General features: G+C 33.6%; 1 protein-coding gene across 4 annotated transcripts in view; it reads left to right on the forward strand.

Annotated features, from left to right (window-relative positions):
- Window positions 1–22444, forward strand: part of LOC105231100 (GATA-binding factor C) — a 129870-nt gene that overhangs the window by 99590 nt on the left and 7836 nt on the right. For all 4 annotated transcript variants that reach the window (XM_049447244.1, XM_049447245.1, XM_049447247.1 and 1 more), the window contains exon 6: window positions 13668–13811. In XM_049447244.1, the coding sequence (XP_049303201.1) occupies window positions 13668–13811 (144 nt within the window). The remainder of the gene's footprint in view (window positions 1–13667; window positions 13812–22444) is intronic.

A 22444-nucleotide genomic window follows, 5' to 3' on the forward strand; every position in this document is an offset into this window, starting at 1 on the left:
CACTCTTTTCTATTACGACTGACTGGGAAATGGATGTCTGCCAGGCACGCTCGCATTGTTTTCGAAACACACACTCACAAATGCAACATTAAAGTCCAGCACACATATATGTATGTATGTATATGAATTTAGACTATCATGTAACACAAAGCGTTGGCTTTTGTTGTTTGGCATTAATTTTCGCATAACATTTACACGACGGCAGGACATGCTCGCCTGCGCGCGCACACACACAAACACATGTGCATTTGTGTAACAGGCTGAGAGAGGTCCTTTCATAACCGTTTGCAGCAGGTGAACCCTTCATTGCGCCTTCGTGCGCTCGTAGAAACTTAGTATGTTGGTAAGTGCTTTGTCTGCATATCTGCGTACTTCATTTACTCCTGCCTCGCTGCAACGGCCACTAAATGCAAATGTCCGCATAAAATTATAGGCATTTTGTGCATATTAAATGCGCTTAACTATATAAATTCGCTTGAATTGCTCAAAGTTCGTTGATTACTTTGTTGCCTTCGTCGTTTGTGTGCACCGTTACTTTGCGCCTGTCGCTTGCGTAATTGTGCGCTTGCTGAATGGCTTTGAATGTATCCTGTTTGGCGTTGGCAGGATATGCTAGCATCAAGCTTTTGATAATAAATAGTTTTTTCTTAATTTTTTTGTGTGAAACTTTAGATTCAAGGTCACCAAAGAAAATGTAGAGAAATCGATAAAAGTTATTGGACTTCTTTTTAGGGGTTTAGAGGGAGTTAAAAGTAATAAATATTGAATTTGCAGTGATTATCGAGTAAGAATTTTAGATTTGTGTCAAAAATGTAAATAAAAACTGTTTTTTGAAGCTATTTTTCGATTTTTTAACAATATACAAAATTTATGGAAATATAGATCTCTGATTCAATAGAGTATAGGTTAGGGTATAGTATAGGTCAGAGTATAAGATAGAGTATAGGTTAGATAATTTATGAAAATAGATATCTGATGCAATAGAGTATAGGTTAGAGTATAAGATAGATTATAGGTTAGATAACTGTTAAAGCAATTAGAAACATGGTAAAATGAAACCCATAGCAAACGAAAGATAAAATTGCAAAAAAAGTATTTTGTTTTGTAAATTTCATATAGCGTATAGCTGTCATGTAAACTGCCAGGTCAAAACCAAGCTATTGTATGGAAAAGTTTTTATTTGAAGTGATATCTTCATGAAATTCGGCATAGATTATTTCCTAAAGCAATGCTGCAGTCTGCGCAGAAATTGTTCAGAATGGATCACCATAGCATACAGCTCCCATACAAACTGGCTGATAAAACTCAGGTTCTTGTATGAAAAACTCTTTTATTTTACAAGATATCTTGACGAAATTTGGCTCACATTAATATCCAAGATAGCGCTACAATCTCTGAAGAAATTGTTCAGAACGGATAACTATAGCATAAAGCTGCCACACAAACTGGCTGAATAAACTCAAGTCCTTGTATGAAAAACTCTTTTATTTTACAAGATATCTTGACGAAATTTAGCTCAGATTATTACCTAAAATAGCGCTACAATCTTCGAAGAAATGGCGCTGATAGGACGACTATAGCATATAGCTGTCATACAAACAGACCGATCAAACTCAAGTTCTTGTATTAAAAACTTGTTTATTTGGAAAGATATCTTGACAAAATTTGGCTCAAATTATTGCTTAGAACGACGCTACAATCTCCGAAGAAATTGTATTGATCGGACGACTATAGCATATAGCTGTCATACAAACTGGCCGATCAAACTCAAGTTCTTGTATGAAAAACTCTTTTTTTGACAAAATATCTTCACAAAATTTGGCACAAATTATTATCCAAGGCAACGCTACAATCTCCGTATATATTTCTCAGATCGTACCAGTATAACAATTAACTGCAATACAAACTGTCTTATCAAAATCAGAAAAAGATATTTTATAAACTTTTATGCTGTAAAAAATGCACCTGAGAGGAGCCTAACAGCTTCGGTGCAGCTGAAGTTATCTCATTTAAGGTAATTTTAACTAAAAATGTTGTAAAATATTTCTCGATTATAAATAACTTGGGTGCTTATTGCGCGCACAACAAACTATCTCACAAAAAGTGACAATGTCTAGAATAAAATTGTCATATATAAGCGCGTCCATTCGCTTTGCCAACAAATAAATATAAAATTGCCAAATATAAGCAATTTACTGCCACCACTGTGACTAATAAAATGTTAAGCTTACACACACTAAGAAAGCACAAAAATCATTACATACCAAAAAACAAAAATCCTACAAAACTCAGATTCTAAGTCCACTGCGTCTTTAGACAAAGTATCACACTATATACGCTGCAAATATATACAAAATAGTAAATACATGCAAAGATAGAGTATATTATATATTCCGTATATATGTTTCTAGTATATATGTATATGTGCAGCCACCCAATTTTTCTCCAGTGTTTGTAGTTAATTTATGTAGTAAGTACTTCCCTTGTACCCACACACACACACACACACACATACACTGAATCGCGTCCATAAAATAAACATCTTATCTCTGTCGCGCACATCTCTATGCTATCTCATATTATGCAAAAGTAGATGCTAGCTGATACCCACGTAAAATCTGATAGAGAAAATTTTTGCGCCAGATACGTGCCATTTCCACACGAAAACCGTCCATTTTGCTACCAACGCTCGTTTGTATGCCACACAGACAGAAAGGCGCAAATACAAAGGCGAAATGCTGCACAAATCCTGACACTAAACTGTTATTTATGCGACACAAATATACATACTAAGGCATATATACATATATACCATTTAGTTAAACATATATACATGTATATACTAGTGTATATGTGTTGCAAGCTCCGTTGCTCCGTTCATTGTATTGCCACTTAACTTGCCGTTGTAACCGCCGCCATCGCTGGCTGTGCGCTCCACTTCACTGCTCTATTTGAGTGCTGTTTCCTGCGCAATAGTACCAATAACAACAAAAACAAATGCATAAGTATAGCAATTTCCCTTTATTTTAGTTTATTTCGTTTCATTACATTTTCATGCAACGTGCTACAAAATAAAGAAATTTTCCTGCAACTGCCGCCAGCGTTTGGTGCGCTGCGACGCTTGTTATTAGAAGCTGTAAGCCATATAAACATTTCTCTTTCTAAGCTTTTGTCTGTCGCAGCCAGGCACTTGAATGCTGTATATATGTACATATGTATGTATATATGTTTGTGCGCGTGTCTCCTGGCGTTTGTGCAACATTTTATTGCTACCCCAAATGACTTTTTGCCAAATGTAATGTGGCATGCTTTTTCTAAGGGAGATAATGTCTACAAATACAGCTCCGCCACCCGCTCTCCGCGCTGTGGCACGCCCCAATTCGGTTACTTTTAGATTTTTATATTTATTTGTTTGCACAGCATCAAGATATGGCAGTGTTATTATAACACCCCAAACCAGACGCTTTTTGTATATACGACACAAATATACATATAGATATATTAATGTATGTATATGTGTGTATGTATGTTTCTGCTACTTTGAAGTGGGGTCAGTTCAACGAGCTGCCACATTTATTTACTTTTACTGCTTTGTGTGTGCGTGTATTACATAAAGTTGTGCAACATCTAACTTCGTGCGCCATTCATGCTGCCGCCCCTCACCCCGCCCAGCAAAATGTACAACCCTTGTGCTTATCTTTACGCTCTTTGTTTGTTCGCCCTCCATTCAGCATCTCCAGAGCTTTTGCCGAGTCCTTTTCCATCACAAACACAAACACACATACGCGAATGTAGGATTAGTTTGTGTACATAGCTTGTTTCTATATAACAGTATACGAGTATGCATGTTTTAGCGCTATATAAGTAATGCTCGGTACATATTTACTGAAGCGTACGCGCATTTTTATCTCAGATCGAAAAGGGCATTGCCATTTGCGTTGTGCTTAGAAAATGTATTTTTCTTCACCACTCACACATACATACATACACATATACGTTTGTGTCTACATTATTCAGTGAGTCAGTCTGTAACTGTTTGCTTTATCGTTTTTGTTTGTCTTCTGTCGTTCTTGTTGACTTTAAAGAAACTCAAATAGCCACATGTATGCTGCCTGTGGATTTTCCGAAAATATTCGAAAATGTGGCGATTGAGCTTAAAGTGCGTCAAATGAGCCAAATTGCCGTCGGTAAAATTGTTGTTGCATTTTATATGTATCGAATTTCATAATTTTGTTGTAAATATTGATTTTGCTCGGCATTTCGGTGGGTTTGAAAATATTTTTTGCTTGAAAAATTTGTTGGAACTAAAATATTTTTAGAACAAAATCTACAATGTTTTTGATTTTTAAATTTTATTTGTGATTTCGTTGTGCCGAATTTCATTATTTATTTCAACTTTTTCGTATATTTGTATCAAAGTTCGAGTTTTTTAACTTATTTTTCAAAGAAGAAATTTACGTCTATTGCACGCTTTTGAGCTTCAAATATTTGAGAAATTTCTAAAGCTCATATTTTTAAGTTATTTTTCAAATAAAAAATAGTTTCCAAACAAAATTTGCAATATTTTCAATTTTTTTTTAGTTATTTTTTAAAATAAAAAATATTTTCCAAACAAAATTTGCCACATTTTAAATTTTTTTTAGTTATTTTTGAAATAAAAAATATTTTCAAAACAAAATTTACAATATTTAAAATTTTTTTTTAAATCTTGCTAGTTGCTTTTTAGAGTTGCTTTTTAGAGTAGAGAGTACTAACTAGAGATTTTGCTTATTTTTGTGTTTTTTAAATTAAATTTCAAGTAAAATGTATTTTTTTTAAACAACATTTATAAAAAAAAACAAAAAAATAAAAGCTTTCAATTTTTTAAAATTGTCTATAATATATTTTTATGTGGCAAACTTTTAAATTCATATAAAACATTGGGTTAACATCTAAATTTTATATTTTTGTAGCAAAAATTTTGTTTTTTTTAATAGTTTTTTAAATAAAAATATATATTATATATATTTTGTATATCAAATATTTGGTGAAAAAATTTTATATACCAATTTTTTTTAATACGTTTCAAAATTTATTGACATTGCTTCGAAATCTTACTTTTTCATACCAAAATTTATAGTTATGGCACTGAAACCTCAAAAATTTTTGAAAAATATCTTATCACCAAAATGATCAAAACGTCACCGCTTTCAAGTGAAAGAAAATAAAAAAATAGCAAACTTGAAAAAAATAAAAGTACCCTTACATTTTTCATATGCGATTTGGGAAAACCACTCGCTTTGCGCAAACATATTTAATCAAAATTAACTTAAGCACTTGTTTAAATATATTTAAATTAATACTTGCGAGTAAACACAGCAAATCGCCAACAAGCAATACATTAAAAATTGTGTAAACAAAAGTGGTATTAAAAATTGATAAATAATATTGAAAGCAAATAAAATTGGGCGCGTGAGAAAAACCCACAAAAATACCTTAATTCCTTAGAATTAGTGAAGGGAAATAATTTTATTGACAATTGGCTTAACTCGCGTGGCGCCAGCTGGGCCTTGATGAGTGACGTCTCAAGCTTTTGTCTTACATTTATGTAATTACGAAAGCAACATTTCGTGTTATTGCATTGTCTTATGGACATAACAGCATATCTTATCAGCGTAGCATGTGGGGCAATGCTAAAAAAGACACATCGATTAGATACAAATGAATAAGCAAGATATGTACAGAAAATAGGTGGAAATTGGGTGCAAGATTACTATTGTATGTATTTAGTGTAACCGATATAGTATACAGGTGAGTTAACTGTTGTATATAGGTATGTTAACTGATATATATAGGTGAGTTAACTGATATATATAGGTGAGTTAACTGTTATATATAGGTATGTTAACTAGTATATATAGGCAAGTTAATTGTTATATATAAGTGTGTATGGATATGTGTGCTTTCAGTTTCATAATTTTCGCTCCTGATATTTGGCAATGATTGCTTATAATAAATTTCATGCCTGAAACCAAAGCAAATAAACGTTAATTCGTAATTGTCATGGGGCTAAAAACGGTAAATATTTACAGAAGCATACACATTAACAATATATACAAAAATTAAGGTTTCTTAACGAAATTGCAAGGTCAACAAACGAACCACATATAACCCGCATATACACATATACATACATACATACATATGTACACACAACTATTTTCTTTATACAAAAGTGTTGTTTTGCCAAAGTCTTAGGCAAACAATAGCTGCTTAATTTTGTGTTTCAATTTGTAATCAAAGTAATCTGTTTAAGTCAATGAATTGTCTTTTCGTGTTCTTTTTTGTGGCACGCATTAATTAATTAATTAGTGCTGACAGCTTGCAAATAAAGTAAGCGTAAATAAAACAAACAATACAAAATGCATTATTTAATGCTTCGAAGAGGTAATAAATTTAATAGTTTGCATTTTTGGCGCAACAACTTGATTTCTCTTAATCAAATCTCTTAAATAAAATTGTTTGCAAAATGGAAAAGTAATAAATATTATTTAAAAATATGCTAAAAAATTCCATGTTAAATTTCCTTGTTACCCAAAAACAAATAAAAACTGAAAATAACAAAAAAAAATTATTATATAAAATGTGGATTTTTGAAAATTTTCGTATATTTGTAGAATTACAAAATTTTCTTCCACCAGCTTAAATAACAGCAACAATTCACTGCAAACTTTGTATTTCCGGCTTCCAGCAATAAAATAATTCAAGAAAGCTCCAAGCTCTCACACCGCCTTCGATTTGCAGCTGCTGCATGGCATGCACCTTGCGTTGACCTCAGGTACAAGTCATAAATTTTGCACGTCGCAGTAACAAAAAATTAAGAAAAATGGCTAATATAAGTAAAAAGTAGTTTCCGATTATGGTTTATTTGACTTTAGATGTGCATATGTATGTTATGTATGTGTGCTGCTATTGAGCCACCAACACTTAAAAATAAAAAAATTAAAAACATAAAAAAATTAAAAATATATAAAAAATAAAATTAAAAATTAAAAAAAAATATTATTTTGATTACGCACTTTATTCATGAATTCAATATTTTCGATAGAAATATATTAAATGTTCCACAGCTAGTGTAAAAATTTAAAAATAAAATTTGTTTGCATATTTTGACTAAAAGTTATTATTTTTTTTTTTCAAAATATTCACTAATTGTGAAAAAATATATTTATCTTAAATTTTAAGCATTTTGCAGTAGTTTGCTTTTAAAAAATACAAAAAATTACCTTTGCATAGGCTATCACCCTAAAAGAAACCAAAAAAAATTAATAAACTCAAAAAAATATTTAAAAATTATTTTGCTTTGGAATAGAAGAAATATTCGATTTTTATATTTTTTAAGTTTTTTTTGATAAATTTTAAGCATTATTTAAATAATTTAAATTTTTTATAATTATAATACGAGCGATTGTGAAAGAAAAAAATTATTTTATTTTTTAACCAATAATTATATGTTGTATATTATTTTAATGATAATAAAAAATTATTTTGCTTTAAATTTTTTTATTTTTCTTATACATTTCAAAATCTAAACAACAAAATTGATAATAATAAAAAAAAACATAAAACATTTTTCGTTAAAAGCAGAAAAATATTAAAAAATTTAAGACAAAAATATTGAAAAAAAAAAATAATTTAAAAAACCAAAACTTAACAGATTTTTCAATAAGCCAAAATATTAATTTCATTAAAAACCAAATAATGAATATATAAAAAATAAATAAAAATAAAAATAGAAATAGAAAATATTAAAAATAATAATAAAATAAATTGATTAGAACTTGAAACTTAACATATTTTTCGATAAAACACAATTTTCCTTTCATTAAAAAAAAAAAATAATAATAAAAAAAATAATAATAAAAAAATAAATAAAAATTAAAAATAAATTTAAAAAAATATATAAAAAAAGTGATTTAAAAAATTAAAACTTAACGAATTTTCCATAAAACAAAATTTTCATTTCATTAAAAACTAAATTATAATAAAAAAATTTTAATAAAAAAAATGATAAAAAATATATTAAATATAAATTAAAAAAATATGTATATATAAAAACATATAAAAAAATAGACAAAAATATTAAAACAACAGATTTTTCAATAAAAAATTATAAACTTCACGAATTCGACTAAATTTTAATTTACGTCTTAATTGAATCAATCGCCATTTTTATTTAGCTTTTTACCTATAATCTCAATCAAAAGCTAAATTTTGCTTTCAGCTGTCGCTTATTAAGCGCATATTTCAATTTCGTACCTGTATGCCAGTTAGCAAACGCAAAAAATGCGCACACATCATAAATATACAGGTATGCATGTATGTATGTATGCACATGCATGTGACTGTTTAACATGTATGTATATGAGTGTGTGAATACTGTATCAAAAATAACTCTTCGCCCCAAAAGACCGTCTGTCACACGGTCAAATGAAAACAAACAGCTAGTATATTTGCATACACAAACAAACGAGTACACACACAAACAAATATTTCCGCATAATACGCCATCTTGTTTGCTTTTGCAAGTGTTCATAGGTACGCGCCAGCCTATGGCGAGCGAACATGGCTGCGAAACAGATGTATTCGTATATAGACCATTGTTGTTGTTTTTTTTTTTGTTTTTTGAGAATTTGGCTTTTGTTTTATTATTCTAACATAATAATTTCATTCGAAAATCTCTGCTGCAACGCTTACCGTTCAAGTGTATTGTTATTGTTGCTATTGTTGTTATGCCTATACATAAGATAATTAAGCCACATATTTTTTCTCAATTCTTTAAACAACCACAAGTGAGTTTTCTTGGCGCTTAAGACAGCCTACGCAGACGCAAGTGTATATGTAACTATGTATGTATATGTAACTATCTATATCTGTTGGTATGTATATATGTATACATATTTGTTTGATATGTGTAACACATCCACACTTGCTTGGCTGCGCGCCTTTCAATTAATCTTGTCAATATTTGACAGTTTGTCATTTCTATATTCTTGATTTATTACGTTTATTCGCCAACAGTGTTTACTTGTATGCGCACACTGTCACACCTACTTACATATAATTAAATGCTGAGGCACATGCGTTCACATGCATAAAAGTCGATATATGATTTGTGCGGCACTTGCAGGCGTTTAAAGCACGGCTGTGAGTTAGGTGTGCGTGCAATCACTCTGCCGTCGCTGGTGTTAATGCTCACACTTCATTAATTTTTATTAGCGTTTTAAAGTGAGCGCATTGCAGCGATTGCAAGAGAAGTAAGGTAAAGCGTATGCATCAAAGGAAGTGGAAGAGGAAGGTGTATAAGGTAAAAAAGTAAGGATTGGGCAATGTTAGAGGGGTTATTTTTTTTTCTATTCGGTTTGTCCGCGCAAGTTTAACGGATCAGTCCGGGTCAAATTTGATCAGATGCTATAAATGGATATTTAAAAAGAAAAAATAATCATAAGTAAATATTAAAAAAAAAAATAATAACAATGTAAAAGATAATAATATAAAATTTTATTCAAAAAACTCTCTTCTCTAATTTACTCGCTAAAATAACTTCAACTTCGCTGCAACTTTCCTTTAAACCACACTGAAATCGCATTGAAAAATTTGAGCTTCGCAAGAACTTTATTGAACAACAACAACAATTCATTAAACTGACAATTTTACGAAACTCACATGACGAGCAGCAGCTACTTGGCACACACACACACATATAAAAATGCATTATTACACACGGTCAGCCAATGCACTTCTTCATGACACCCGTGGTTGTTGTAAGCAGTGAGTGAAAAAAACACTTCTTCGCATGTTTTTTCACCAGTACTTTTTGTTGTTTTATTCTACTGCTTCTACTGCGCTGCTCTGCCTTTTTAAACTTTATTCACTTCTCATTGCTTTCGTTGTTGATTTCCTCTTGTCCTTCCGAGATTTCCACGAATTGCCTGCAACATGAGCGCGTACTTTTTTGCTGCGTTGCAATGCGACATGCCACACTAACTGCTGCTGCTGCTGCTTTACTTGCTGTTGTTGCTGATGCTTAATTTTTTCGGTTTAACAAACTTAAATGCTGCTCGCACTCGCCTTGGCCGGACTAGATTGCTGCAGCAGCAAATCCAGGTCTTAAGCGTGGAGTTCGACTCTTTTAATTTCGAATTTATATTAAAAACACACTTTTTAAGCGCGCCAATGTGTGTGTGTGTGACGTTTTGCTTAAAAATGCTGTACGCAAGTGCAACGCTAAGTTGCCACCAAGCAACCAATATAGTCAGCGCTGCATTCGATAAGGCGCACACGCCTAGTTAGTTGGCACTCCGGCTGAGCCACACTTTAACTCGCCTCTTTTCCGATATACTATGTACCTTTCTTGCCTCCGCTGGCTTTGCACGTGATCATGTTCATGCAACACGCTGAAACGTTTGCGTTTCTCGCCTCGAAAGCCAGTTACGGCACTAAATGCTGCGTTTTTTTTTCAATTCCAACAATTTTTTTTCACTTCACTGTAGTTGTTGTTGTTGTATATGCGCTCTGTGGCGCGTTGTGTTCACTGTCTGCTATTGATCATGTTTGACGATGCACTTTTAATTGATGTTTTTTCAATCGCAGTTGCATGTTCAACGGTCAGCATATCACGGCTTGCGTCGCACTTGCCACCACCTGTTCCGGCCACGTTTGGAAGGTTGTGGCACACATAAAAACGTATATTTCTTTGTGAAGCGCATAAATTTCGCCACGAGCATTGTGGTTGTTGCCTGCTTTTCAGGCGTAACTACGATCCGTTGCACCGTGCCACTTGTGCCACATGCCTAACGAACTTGCCACAATTTTTGCTTACATAATTTTACACTTCAATTGAGGCAACAGCAAAAACAATATACTGGCAATACAATTGCAGACAACATACATATGCAACATGACTTGTCCGCATTCAGTTTTGGGGCAGCAACGGAAATCCACAAGCCGTTTAACTTTTTGCAAAATGTGCGAAAATCGAAATTAATTGCAACGCCCACAAGTGTACCTGTGTTTTGTGTGGAGCTGTATGGTGAGGAAGCACATGTGATGGCACAAGTTTGTGGCTGTGTGTTAGTTTTGTTGTTGCACAAATCACTTGCCACAAATACGCTGACTTTTTTAAGTTTTATAAAAAATATATACATACATACATATGTATATACATATAAATATACATATATACTTATATATAGTATATACATATGTATATATACATACGTATATACAAGCCATGAAGTGCCACACTTGCAACTGCCACATCCTTGTTACCGCCAAATTAAGAAACGACTATTAACCGTTATACTAAAACGTCATGCAAAAATCAGCAGCAAGAGTAGTACGTACATACAAACACACATGCAAATTAAGTTGTGAATGCTAAATAAAACTACAACAATAAAAAAATGCAGTTGGTAACCATGACCAAGCCACTCACATATACATACATATGTACATATATACATACATTTATAGCAATCACGTGCTTTTCTTTACAATTCGCATCAAACAGTATAAATTAAGTTGTTAACATGACAATTCGACAAAACTCTCTGGTCTCTGGTATTGATGTTGTTGACATTATTATTGTTGTTGTTGTTGCTTTTGTTAACTTTTTCACCGTTTTGCCCATTAATAGCTGTTTGCGTCTTACGACGTTGTTGCAACAAACTTCACACCTCTCCAACAACATCGGACACAACAACAACAACAGCGACAGCAATAAAATAAAAGTGTAAAGCAAAATTAATGAAAATAACATTTTAATGCTAACAAGGTCCATTTTAATGAATTCGAAACACTAAGCAACATTACTACACCACGGTTCACTCTGCAACACCGCGCCACGAAGCTGCAACAACACCAACGCACTGCAATACATTTCACTCTTATCCACCTATCCTGTTCACAGCAGCAGATTTCGCCAACTCCTCCATACTTGTCACACTGCTGAACACACCTACATAGCAACAAATACTCTCATATATACTCACGCACATAAATAGGTATGTGCTTGCGTATGTGCTCTCTGGCGTGCAGTGGCCTATTAAAGCAGTGCGAGTTCGCGCGCCGATTACGATTGCATTGGTTGGGCATAAAATTAAGCGACAGGTCACACGAGTGTGCCTTTGCATGTTGTTTGTGTGTGCTTTCGTGCACAAAAGATTAAAAAACACGATTCCATATTGATTTGTGTACTACGCATGCGAGCTCACACTTGTTGGTATTTATTTGAGAATGCGTCTTTTGGCATATTTTTGGTGTGCAAACACGAGTCGACACACATACATATAATAGATATGTATGTATAAACATTCAAATATATATTTATGCATATGGAAGCTCCGTAAATGCCAACACTGGCTTCGCAAAGTTCTTTAGAATTTTAAATATTTTGTGTCACTTGCAGAACAATGATGATGTGAATGTAGAGGACGCAGAGTTGCATAATGTTTTTTTTTTATATTTTGTTAGTGAATTATTCGTACATTTCAAATTGAAAATGTTTTAAAAATTTGCGATTGGAAAGTAAAAAAATTGAATAATTATTTTGATTATTTGAAAAATTTTTTTCCCAACACTGATTTTTATAACATATAGTTTATGTAAAAATTTATATATTTTTAAGTAAAATTGTATTATTTTTCAATATGAATTATTTTATTGGTAAAGCAAAAATTGCAATTAGTATTTTTTTATAAACAAAATAATCTTTTAATTGTAAACGATAAAATTTTTCGTCAACAAAAGAGGGTCTCTCTTCCGAGGCTGCTTTCTACATTTCATTGGGAGTGTTTTTTTTGGAGGGTGGGTGCCAAACCCAGCGCACAAACCTAAGGAGGGATGTTTCGCCTTCTCACTTTAACTCGCCTTCAAATGGATAGTTTTTGGCTATCCTATCTACACTTGATTTTATAGAAAAAATAATGAATTTCAATAATTTTATTTTTTATATTTAAAATTGATTTATAAACCATCTTCATAGTAAAAATGTATTACTTAAATTAAAATATATTTTTAATATGTAGATGGTATATAAAAAAAAATTTAATATAAAAAATAACAAAAAGATATTTAGATTGGTTCATAAAAATTTTCTGCAGTAAAAAAATTATAAAAATATGCATATTGCATGGTACTCTCAATAACTGAACAGTTTTTAAAATTAAAAAAAAAGTGCTTATAAAACATTTAAAAAAAAATTTTTCATTTCAAAAACTGTTAAGTTCGACTTTTTTCATATTTAAACAATAATACAAATAAATTACGCATTGTTCATATTTGCGATTCAGTAAAAATTCACTTAGAATTAAGCGAGTAAACAACTTCATCATATAAAATTGTCATATACATATAGTATACACAAAGGCATATGTATGTGTATGCCAACGTACATAACTAATTTCGTATGACTCCCTTGTGCAAATAAATAATACAGCGAATTGCTTAATCAACCACAATCGTGGTTTGTTGTGAGTTTCTTTCGCTTATGCAGCCACAGAAAATTACACAAAAACTTAATTTATAGCCAACAAAATAGACTTAGCGATTTAACCCTTTTGCTACAAACAAAACCCTCTGAAAAACACGCACTCACACCAACTTTTACATTTGTCTTTCTCTTGCAGACACTACAGTCGTTACAAAGCGCCGCGAAGCGAGCGGGGACATCATGCGCGAATTGCAAAACCACAACGACAACACTTTGGCGGCGGAACGCCAGCGGCGAACCCGTGTGTAATGCCTGCGGACTCTACTACAAGTTGCATAATGTAAGTGCAGAAATCAAATTTATTTAAAAATAGTAAAACAGATAAGTTATAAATGACTTTATGCAAAAGGCTCAAACATATCTACATACATATGCAGTTGGCAACACTTTGGCGCATCCACACGCGCGCACTGTCAACATAAATGACTTCCGCACTTTATTTCCTGCAAAGCGAAAAGTTTATTTCCAACATTGGACATTTACGCTCTCGTGGGAGCTAAGTCCGTTACAAGTAGCTGCTAATACACTAAGCTAATCCGCGCCGCATATGCTTTCGACTGCATCAGTGCGCGCTGCGGCAATAAAAATGACAGCGCTCAGCCGCAGCAAGCACACAGGCGCCGTTACATGTGTTTATTAGTATGCTAATCCTGTCAGAATTTATTTGCCCAACAACGCTGAAATGCTAACAAATTCTCTAAAGTCACACGCCCAAACGGCAGCGGAAGGGGGCTGCAATTCCGGTATCAGCGCCGGTTAGTGGTGCGGCACAGCGGGTGCGCTGATGATAGTTTAATGATATAAGCGTTTAAATCGTTTATAATGCCAATGGAAGTAACTACAAGCGCAACTACAAAAACAAAGACAAAGCGACGAAATAAATCGCCAAAAAGTTTCACACATACACATATATAAGTTTGGGTAGCGGTAAGTCAAACTGTATGGCGTGGCGCGCTTAACCCTCGTTAAGTGCGGCAGCGATTTCACACACCATTTAGCGGGTAAGCTGGTATGTATGTATGAGTGTCTGTGCATTTTTGTTTGAAACCGATACTTGCATTGAGCTTTCCCATATTACATATCTACATACACATATGTACATGTATACATGACTGTGTAGAGCAAGTGGCTACGCCAACCCCAAATTTTGCGTTGCCAACGCGCTTTAGCTCTAACTGCAGGAAATCAAGTGCAGGGTAACGGAAATGTGATGAGATTAAAAGTGACACTCATACACACGTACACACAAATATGCCTACTATATTATGTGTACATGCGCTTAGGGTTGCAGCGCTAAGATGAACGCCGTGGCCAACGCGGTTGGGGTGCTTGCCAGCGACCGGCGTGCGTGTGAAGTAAATCGCTTAAACGGAAATCAGATTTGCACTTCAGTCAGGCGGGTGCAGTGTTCTTGTGGCAAACACAACAAACGTGGTCAGTCATTCTATTCATATAACGGTACTCCGCCTACGATGTGCAGTCAATCATGCGACCTTGCCGCAACCCTTGACGCTTTTGGCGTGGCGCTTAAACGTTTTGATGAATTGTTGATGATTATTTAAAGATGCTGTGCATTAAGTGGCATTGTTCTTGTTATTGTTGCTTTTTACGGCATATATTTGTATAGGTGTGTGTGTGCGTTTAATACCTTCTCGTGTACAACGTTTGCTGTTTGACGATAAGATAAGCGGCGAACAACGGGATGCCGCGTGCACTGCGCGGCCTGTGAAGATGCGATAAGCGGCGCGCGTTGGAAAATAAATGGGGAAGAAATCGCTTACCGGCTAAATTGGGGTAATTTATGTGTAATAGCATTGACTGCGTCGCATGCTGGTAGCGCTGCGGAGGTGTAGATGGCAGTGTTTGAGGTTTTTGTTGCGCCAATGATGTGGAAGCGAAATTCAATTTTCATAAAGTGGATAATGATGAAAATGCATATATTTTTCTTTTTTCTTTTTGAAACCGCTCATGAATGTTAAATGAGCATTTATAAAACAAAAATACGCGTTAGTAGATATACATACATGTATGTACATGCTAGTACCTGCTTACGTCGTCGTTGTGTTAATAAAAAAGCACGAAAAACACGACAACAAACAGAAAGTTTTTCGCATCAGTGCACATTAAAAATTCATTAGCTGAAAAGAAAAACAAAACAAGAAATTAGTAGCAACAACCTACCAACGGCTTAGGGGTGGCTAAAAAGTTCGTTGAGTTATTACATGGCGCCAAAAAAATTTCAGCAACCGCTTTCGTGGTGAAAAAGTTTACAAGTGACATTTTTACATTTTTTTTAGCTTTCACTTTTCCTATTTTTACTTGATTTTTGTAATTTTTTCTTCAATATTCTATCTGCCTACCGTTGGCTCTAAAGTGTTTTAAGTATGCTGTAGGCATTTTTATATTATTTTATTATCTTTTCATGATCATATTTGTTTGTTGGGTGTGGCAAAAGTTAAATATTTTCTTTTTCATGATTATATAATTAATAATAATAAAAGAATATTTGCGACTATTATTTTTAAAAATTAGTTATAAAAACTAACTCAATTCCTAATTTTTTAATAATTCTTAAGCTAAATTAAATAATTTTCTTAATTTTTCAATACAAAACGCATTAAAACTTACAAACTCTATTTGAAACATTTTTACATAACTTTAATTTTTATGAGATATACATACATATAAAATCAACGCTTTAAAATGGTGAAACAATAGATATTCTAAACTTCAACGACACTTCATTAGCTTTTCTACTTGCAAACACCTCACATGTCCATAAATCGCAACATTTGTTTTTTTTTTCACCACAGCGCACAATTTAAAATAAATCAAACCAACACATAAATTCACACCCACAAACCGTAGGCATGCATGTACATACGTAAGTGAGTAGCCAATAACTAACACCCATCGTCAATTCACATACTTCATCGGCAACGCCATCAACGCTAAACCAATGTCCATTCGTTAGTTGATTCGTCGTTAAAGCCAACAACATCAAATGATGTCCAACATACTAATGACCACGCAGAGCGAAACTCACTGCACTCGTGTCGGCCATATGAGCACACGCGAGTGTGAGTGTTTGTGTGAGTGCATTAGAACTGAATTATAACAGTGCGCTGCAGACGAGTGACTTCAGCAAACGGACATGCAAAAGCATGTACTGATAGATAAATAAATGCATACACATACATATGTATGGTGTATTTATATGTGTACATGTGGGCATGTGTGACTAATAAGTTAGCAGGCAACAAAATTTCCATAAATCGCCAATCAGATTAGGCATTAGACGTGTGAGCCCACACACAGCTGACAATTTACGAGCGCAAAAATATACGCCCGCGCTACCGAAAGGGGGGAACGAATGCTAAGCGCTTATTTAAAAGGGCGCACGGATGTAATGTATACATGCATACATATCCAAATACAAGTATTTATGTATTAATGTATGGCTGTACACATTTTGATGCGAAACAGATGGATTGCTGCCGCCTGATATGCGCCCATACAAACAAAACGACAGCTAACACACATTAATTCAATCTATAGTATATTTTTGTAAAGAGAAACACAAGTGCATTTGTGGGTAGGTGGCACAGCGGTGGCCCACCCATTTGTGCGCGCCAAAAGCATGGCAGTCACACACACACACACGAACTCACGAACTGCGAGTGAAATGTGTCGTTTGGTATTTGCTATGCTGCTGATTGGCATCTAATCAAGATGGGCTGGTGGCCAATTGAAAGGCAAGAAATAGTAGTTGGAGAAATGCATATATTTGAATATTTGCCACTTCTTCTGCGCATTTGATGTACACGCTGCGAGCGGCAAACTGCCAAACACTGCTCTCATATAAATTATATTTTTACATTGAAATATGTTCATCGCAAAAAACTGATAAGCCAAACACATGTACATATGTAGGCATGTACATTTTTATGTGCCTTGTATTTTAAATGTATGTGCACTGCCTTGTGTATAAAATTAAAGCAAATGCACATTTTGGTTGCATGTCACATCATTAAGGCAAAAAATGCGTTGGCTGCAAACCACCCAAATCGTCGCTCGGCTTGCCGCTGCAGTTTACGCTATTTATTTGTAGGTTTTTGTATGTATTTATATACATATGTACATAGATATGTTATAGGAATATATACAGACATGCATGTTGACTATTTTCAATTCCTGGCTAACATTTTTGCAAATCAATTTTCAATCTGATAACGCGCATAGACAGTCTGCCGAAGTGCCCAAAGACACATTGTGCGGCAGTATATTTGGCTTTAATATTTATAAAGAGTATTGAGGAAGCAAACATTTCTTTATGTAATTTTAAATTTCTGGCAATTTAAATATATAGTCCAATAAATTTGTTGTTTTTTGTTGTTTTGCAGCCATATACGAAATATATACATATGTACATATATTGTATATAACAGTAGATATGTGCACATTAGTGGTCGAAACAGTCTTTTCGTATATACTTATACATACGTATGTATGCGTTCATAATATTCACAAACGAGCTTTTGTATGTACATACATAGTTACATTAGACTGAGCCAAAAACTAGCCTATCATATTCATGGGTTAACGAGGACAGATGAAGTGTTTTCGTCTAACGAAGATTTTTTAAAAGGTGTTGGTCCCCATTCAAAGTTTTAGATTAATATAAAGAACATGTGACAAATATGTTTTTTATTAAATTATTTGCCTTAACTTTTCAACCGTTTAGAATGAAATTTTTTACGTATCATTTCCTAAAAAATTTACCTCAAGGGTATTTATTTTTTTCTAATTAAAAATGAATATTTTTAAAAACAAGAGTTACATATTTATGTACATGTACATAGTACATATATGTATGTATGTATGTATGTATGTATATAACACTGATTTTTAAATTTTGTTTAACATTTTTAAAGTCCAATCAATCCCGCTTTCGAATCCCGACATTAATAACCGACAATCTTATAATTTCCTGAAGTAGATGCTTTAACAATTTTTCTTATGAGTATGTCCATATATTAACTATCATTCCAAATGACAGACCCGTTAATCCAATCCCGAAAAATATTCATATCATTATTTTTACTTTTTGACAATTCTTCATTAATTCATTCAACCGTAATTAATATTTACAATTAATCCCGAAAGCAGTCCCGACAATCCCGAAAATTATTAATTAAATATTTTTTGTTTTACGGTAATTCATAATTAAGCCGTTCATCAGTTATACATATTAACAGTTAAAAGCGAAAGCAGTTCCGCTAATCCCGAAATTTATTTAAAATTTTTTTTTTTATTTTTCGTTAATTATTAATTAATCCGTTCATCAATTATTAATATGAAAAGTTAATTTGTAATTAATCCCGAAAGTAGTCCCAACAATCCCGAAAATTATTCCTTCACATTTGTTTTGTTTTTTGGTTATTCCTAAATAATCCGTTATCAGTTATACATATTAACAGTTAACATAGAAAGCAGTCCCGCCAACATCGAAAATAATTTTTAAACATGTTTTTGTTTTTCGTTTATTATTAATTAATTCGTTCATCAGTTATGAATATTAACAGTTAATTCCCGAAAACTGTTTATTATTATTTTATTGATAATTATTAATCAATCCGTCCAGAATACAAACAAGCGAAACAAGCTAAGTAGATCTTTGAAGGCGCTCAGGTGTCCTTACGTTACATGTGTACTTATACATATTTATGTTATATAGTATGTATATCCAAATACATATATATGTAAATATGTATATGTGTAGGGTTTGTCATAAAATTTACACCTGTAAGCAAGCAACCGTTAATAAATATAATACCTTTTCTGTTATTTTGAAGAAAAATAAACATATCATTTTATTGGATTATACACAACAACAATAAAAACAATGAGCATGAGATCCTTTTTCGTGTAATAATAGAAATTGAGAAAGAATGTGGAAATAAAAAAGAAAATATCCCAACACCTTGCTGCCAAATTGAACTCCTGCTGCGCGACTGTCTCAAATAACTGTATATTTTTTGTGCACACGCAGCTCTTTTACATGACATACACAACCATGCCATACAAGGTATAGCTGTAAAAGGTATAAAGTGCTTATAACTTGTTTGAAAATGTTTTGCAGCAGAACGATCCTGTCTCACATGTCCTGTTGCGTTAGCGAGTGTCACACAGCTTGTCGGCGGTGGCGGCGGCGGTGTCGTAGACGGTTACAATGGCGTCACAATGACAAACGATTATTATATCTAGTTATTGTCACAGTTGTTGGTGTTATTGGCATACTTTAAGAAGATGAGGGTAGAGAGGCGTGCGTGCGGAGCATGTAAAAATCGTTGTAAGAGAATATATAATGTATCCATACTACTTATATGTGTATGTGTATATTGATAATGATCTGCACGGCTAATCACACCGTGTTATTACAATTCGATAGCCGATATTAGATAAGAAATTGCCGAATATGCGGCGCAATGCGGCTTTAGGAAAGTATCAATTTTTACTTATGTATGTTTGTGTGAGTTAATATCTATATTTATAATTTTGAATAAATATTTTTGCAAGCCCATACTCGACATTGGCTGGCAAATAAGTGCATGAGTGTACCAAAAATTTAATTTAAGTTGTTGAATTGCCTGAGCAGATTTGGAGATTATGTCATTATTGCTTTGTGTAGCGGTAGCTGGGCGCTAAGCTACTTTTTTTTTCAAATAAATAATTCAAGCACTTTTTCAACTTCAATTAGTTTTCATTTCCCTTTTCTTCAAATTTTTGTCAATTAAATGGCCATGAAATCATTAATAAATATTAATTTCACAAAAACAAAAATCCACTTAACACACAATCGATTTATTATTAGAGGATTTGCGTGCTTTTGGGCATGAGTAAGACCATTCGAACACCTACATACATACATATATACATACAAGTGTATGTGAAAATAATTTCTTATTGACTTCATTCATTTCTATTGTACGAACAAGCTACTTAGCTCACCATAGCACGAGGCGCATGCTCATACTCCTAACGCCAACACCAGCGGGCGTGTAAAAAAGCGATCAGCGCAAATGTAGGGGAAAAACACCGTTATTTGTTAAGCAAATATTTAATTAAAAAACTTTTTTCTTAAAAAATATATTTATTTTCTTTTAAGTTATGCGAAGGTCGCGCTCAATTAGCGCTGTTATAGCCAATTGTGTTGTTGCAACATGCACGCTTACAAAGCGTTTATGGTAAATGTAGGATGCGCTGAACGCTGCTAAATGCCACCCAGTGACAACAGCAGTAGCGGCAACAACAACATGAGGCACTTAAGAAAACATTGCGGTAGCGCTTGTATATAAAACTGCCACTTCCCACTTGCCACTTGCCACTTGCTACACGCATAAACACATGCTGCATGCCGTCGCGTGTATGGCTGTCAAAAATTAACTTGACAGTCAACAGCTAACCGCCCGAGCCAACTACTAACCCAACTATCGCGCTCGATCAAGTCATCGAGCGGTCGCACTCCAGCTGTTGCTGCTGCACCGCTGTAGGCCTCCTGGTTACTTATTGTTGTTGTTGTTGTGTTCTCACTGCACTGCTTGCGCCATTTAATTTATGCATAAATCTTTTTGACGGCCTCAACTGTGTCGAACGCCATCACGCAGCCCGGCGTTGCGGCCTGCGGCAATCGGCAACAGATCTACTTTTGCGCCGCCGCATCGCATGGCAGAGCTTTATGTTCTCATTTAGCTTATGTATATGTAGCTGTTTATGTGTGTAACGCGCTGAACGATTAAGAATTCGCTTTAATTTATTAATGAGGCTGCATGCAATGCGCATCGCTGGCCGTCACTCGGGCGCATTGGCAAGCAAAATGAAGCTGCAATTTATGTCGCCTTTGCTTGCAAATGTGTATGTGTGTGTGCGTGTGCGTGGCAGAAATGTAGCGATCGGTAAATGAAGTGCAACCGTGGCTTGCTGACATAATGTTCGACAAATTAGCGCATTATTTATTTGTTGTTGTTGTATTGTAAATTTGTTGTTTCCAATAAAAAATCAAAAATATGTTTTTTTTTTGTTGAAATTAGCTTTGCTTTTTTAATTCTGCTTTTATGTCGACAATATTTGTTTATATGCTGTGAGCGACAATTCTCTCTTTCCCTTTGCTTTACAAAAGCACTTCTCAACCGAAGTAAAAAATACGTTCAGGGGATGGGTAGTACATAAAGAATGAAGTGTTCTTTCTTTGTTCATTTTTGCGATAGTTTTGATTTATAGTGTCCGTTTTAGTATTTGGAGAATTTTCTTACTGTAAAAAAAAGATAACTCTAACCTAAAATAACCACGTAAGCGTTGTCTCCGCCTATAAAGAAGAACCTTAAATATATTGGATACAATTTACAACCTTTAGAGTTCTGCCAATTTTTTTTTTTGCCAATCAATATAATATATTTTAGATTTTTTAAACCGCCCATATCAACTTGCTTGAACTGTATCCTCTCTTGTTCTTTAGACTACAAATTTACAAGTACAAGGGCAACGTTTAAGGTTGAAACTTTTCACATGCCATTTTTTCTTTAAAGAGCTACTTATTTGTCAGAATCACCAATATCGGACAACTATAGCATATAGCTGCCATAGAAACTGACCGATCGAACTCAAGTCCTTGTATGAAAAGCTTTTTTATTTCAGAAGATATCTTTACGAAATTTGGCATAAATTATTATCTAAGGTAGCGCTATAATCTCCCAACAAATTGTTAAAATCACACACCTAAAACATATAGCTGCCATACAAAATGATCGGTAAAAATTAAGAAAACGATCTTTTTTGTAACCTTTTCTGTTCTGAAAAGATGCACATGTGGAGAATATTAAAGCCTCAAAATATATAAGTGTAAGTTTGCATAAT

The sequence above is a fragment of the Bactrocera dorsalis genome, chromosome 2, assembly GCF_023373825.1.
Source record: "Bactrocera dorsalis isolate Fly_Bdor chromosome 2, ASM2337382v1, whole genome shotgun sequence".
Classification (NCBI taxonomy): domain Eukaryota; kingdom Metazoa; phylum Arthropoda; class Insecta; order Diptera; family Tephritidae; genus Bactrocera; species Bactrocera dorsalis.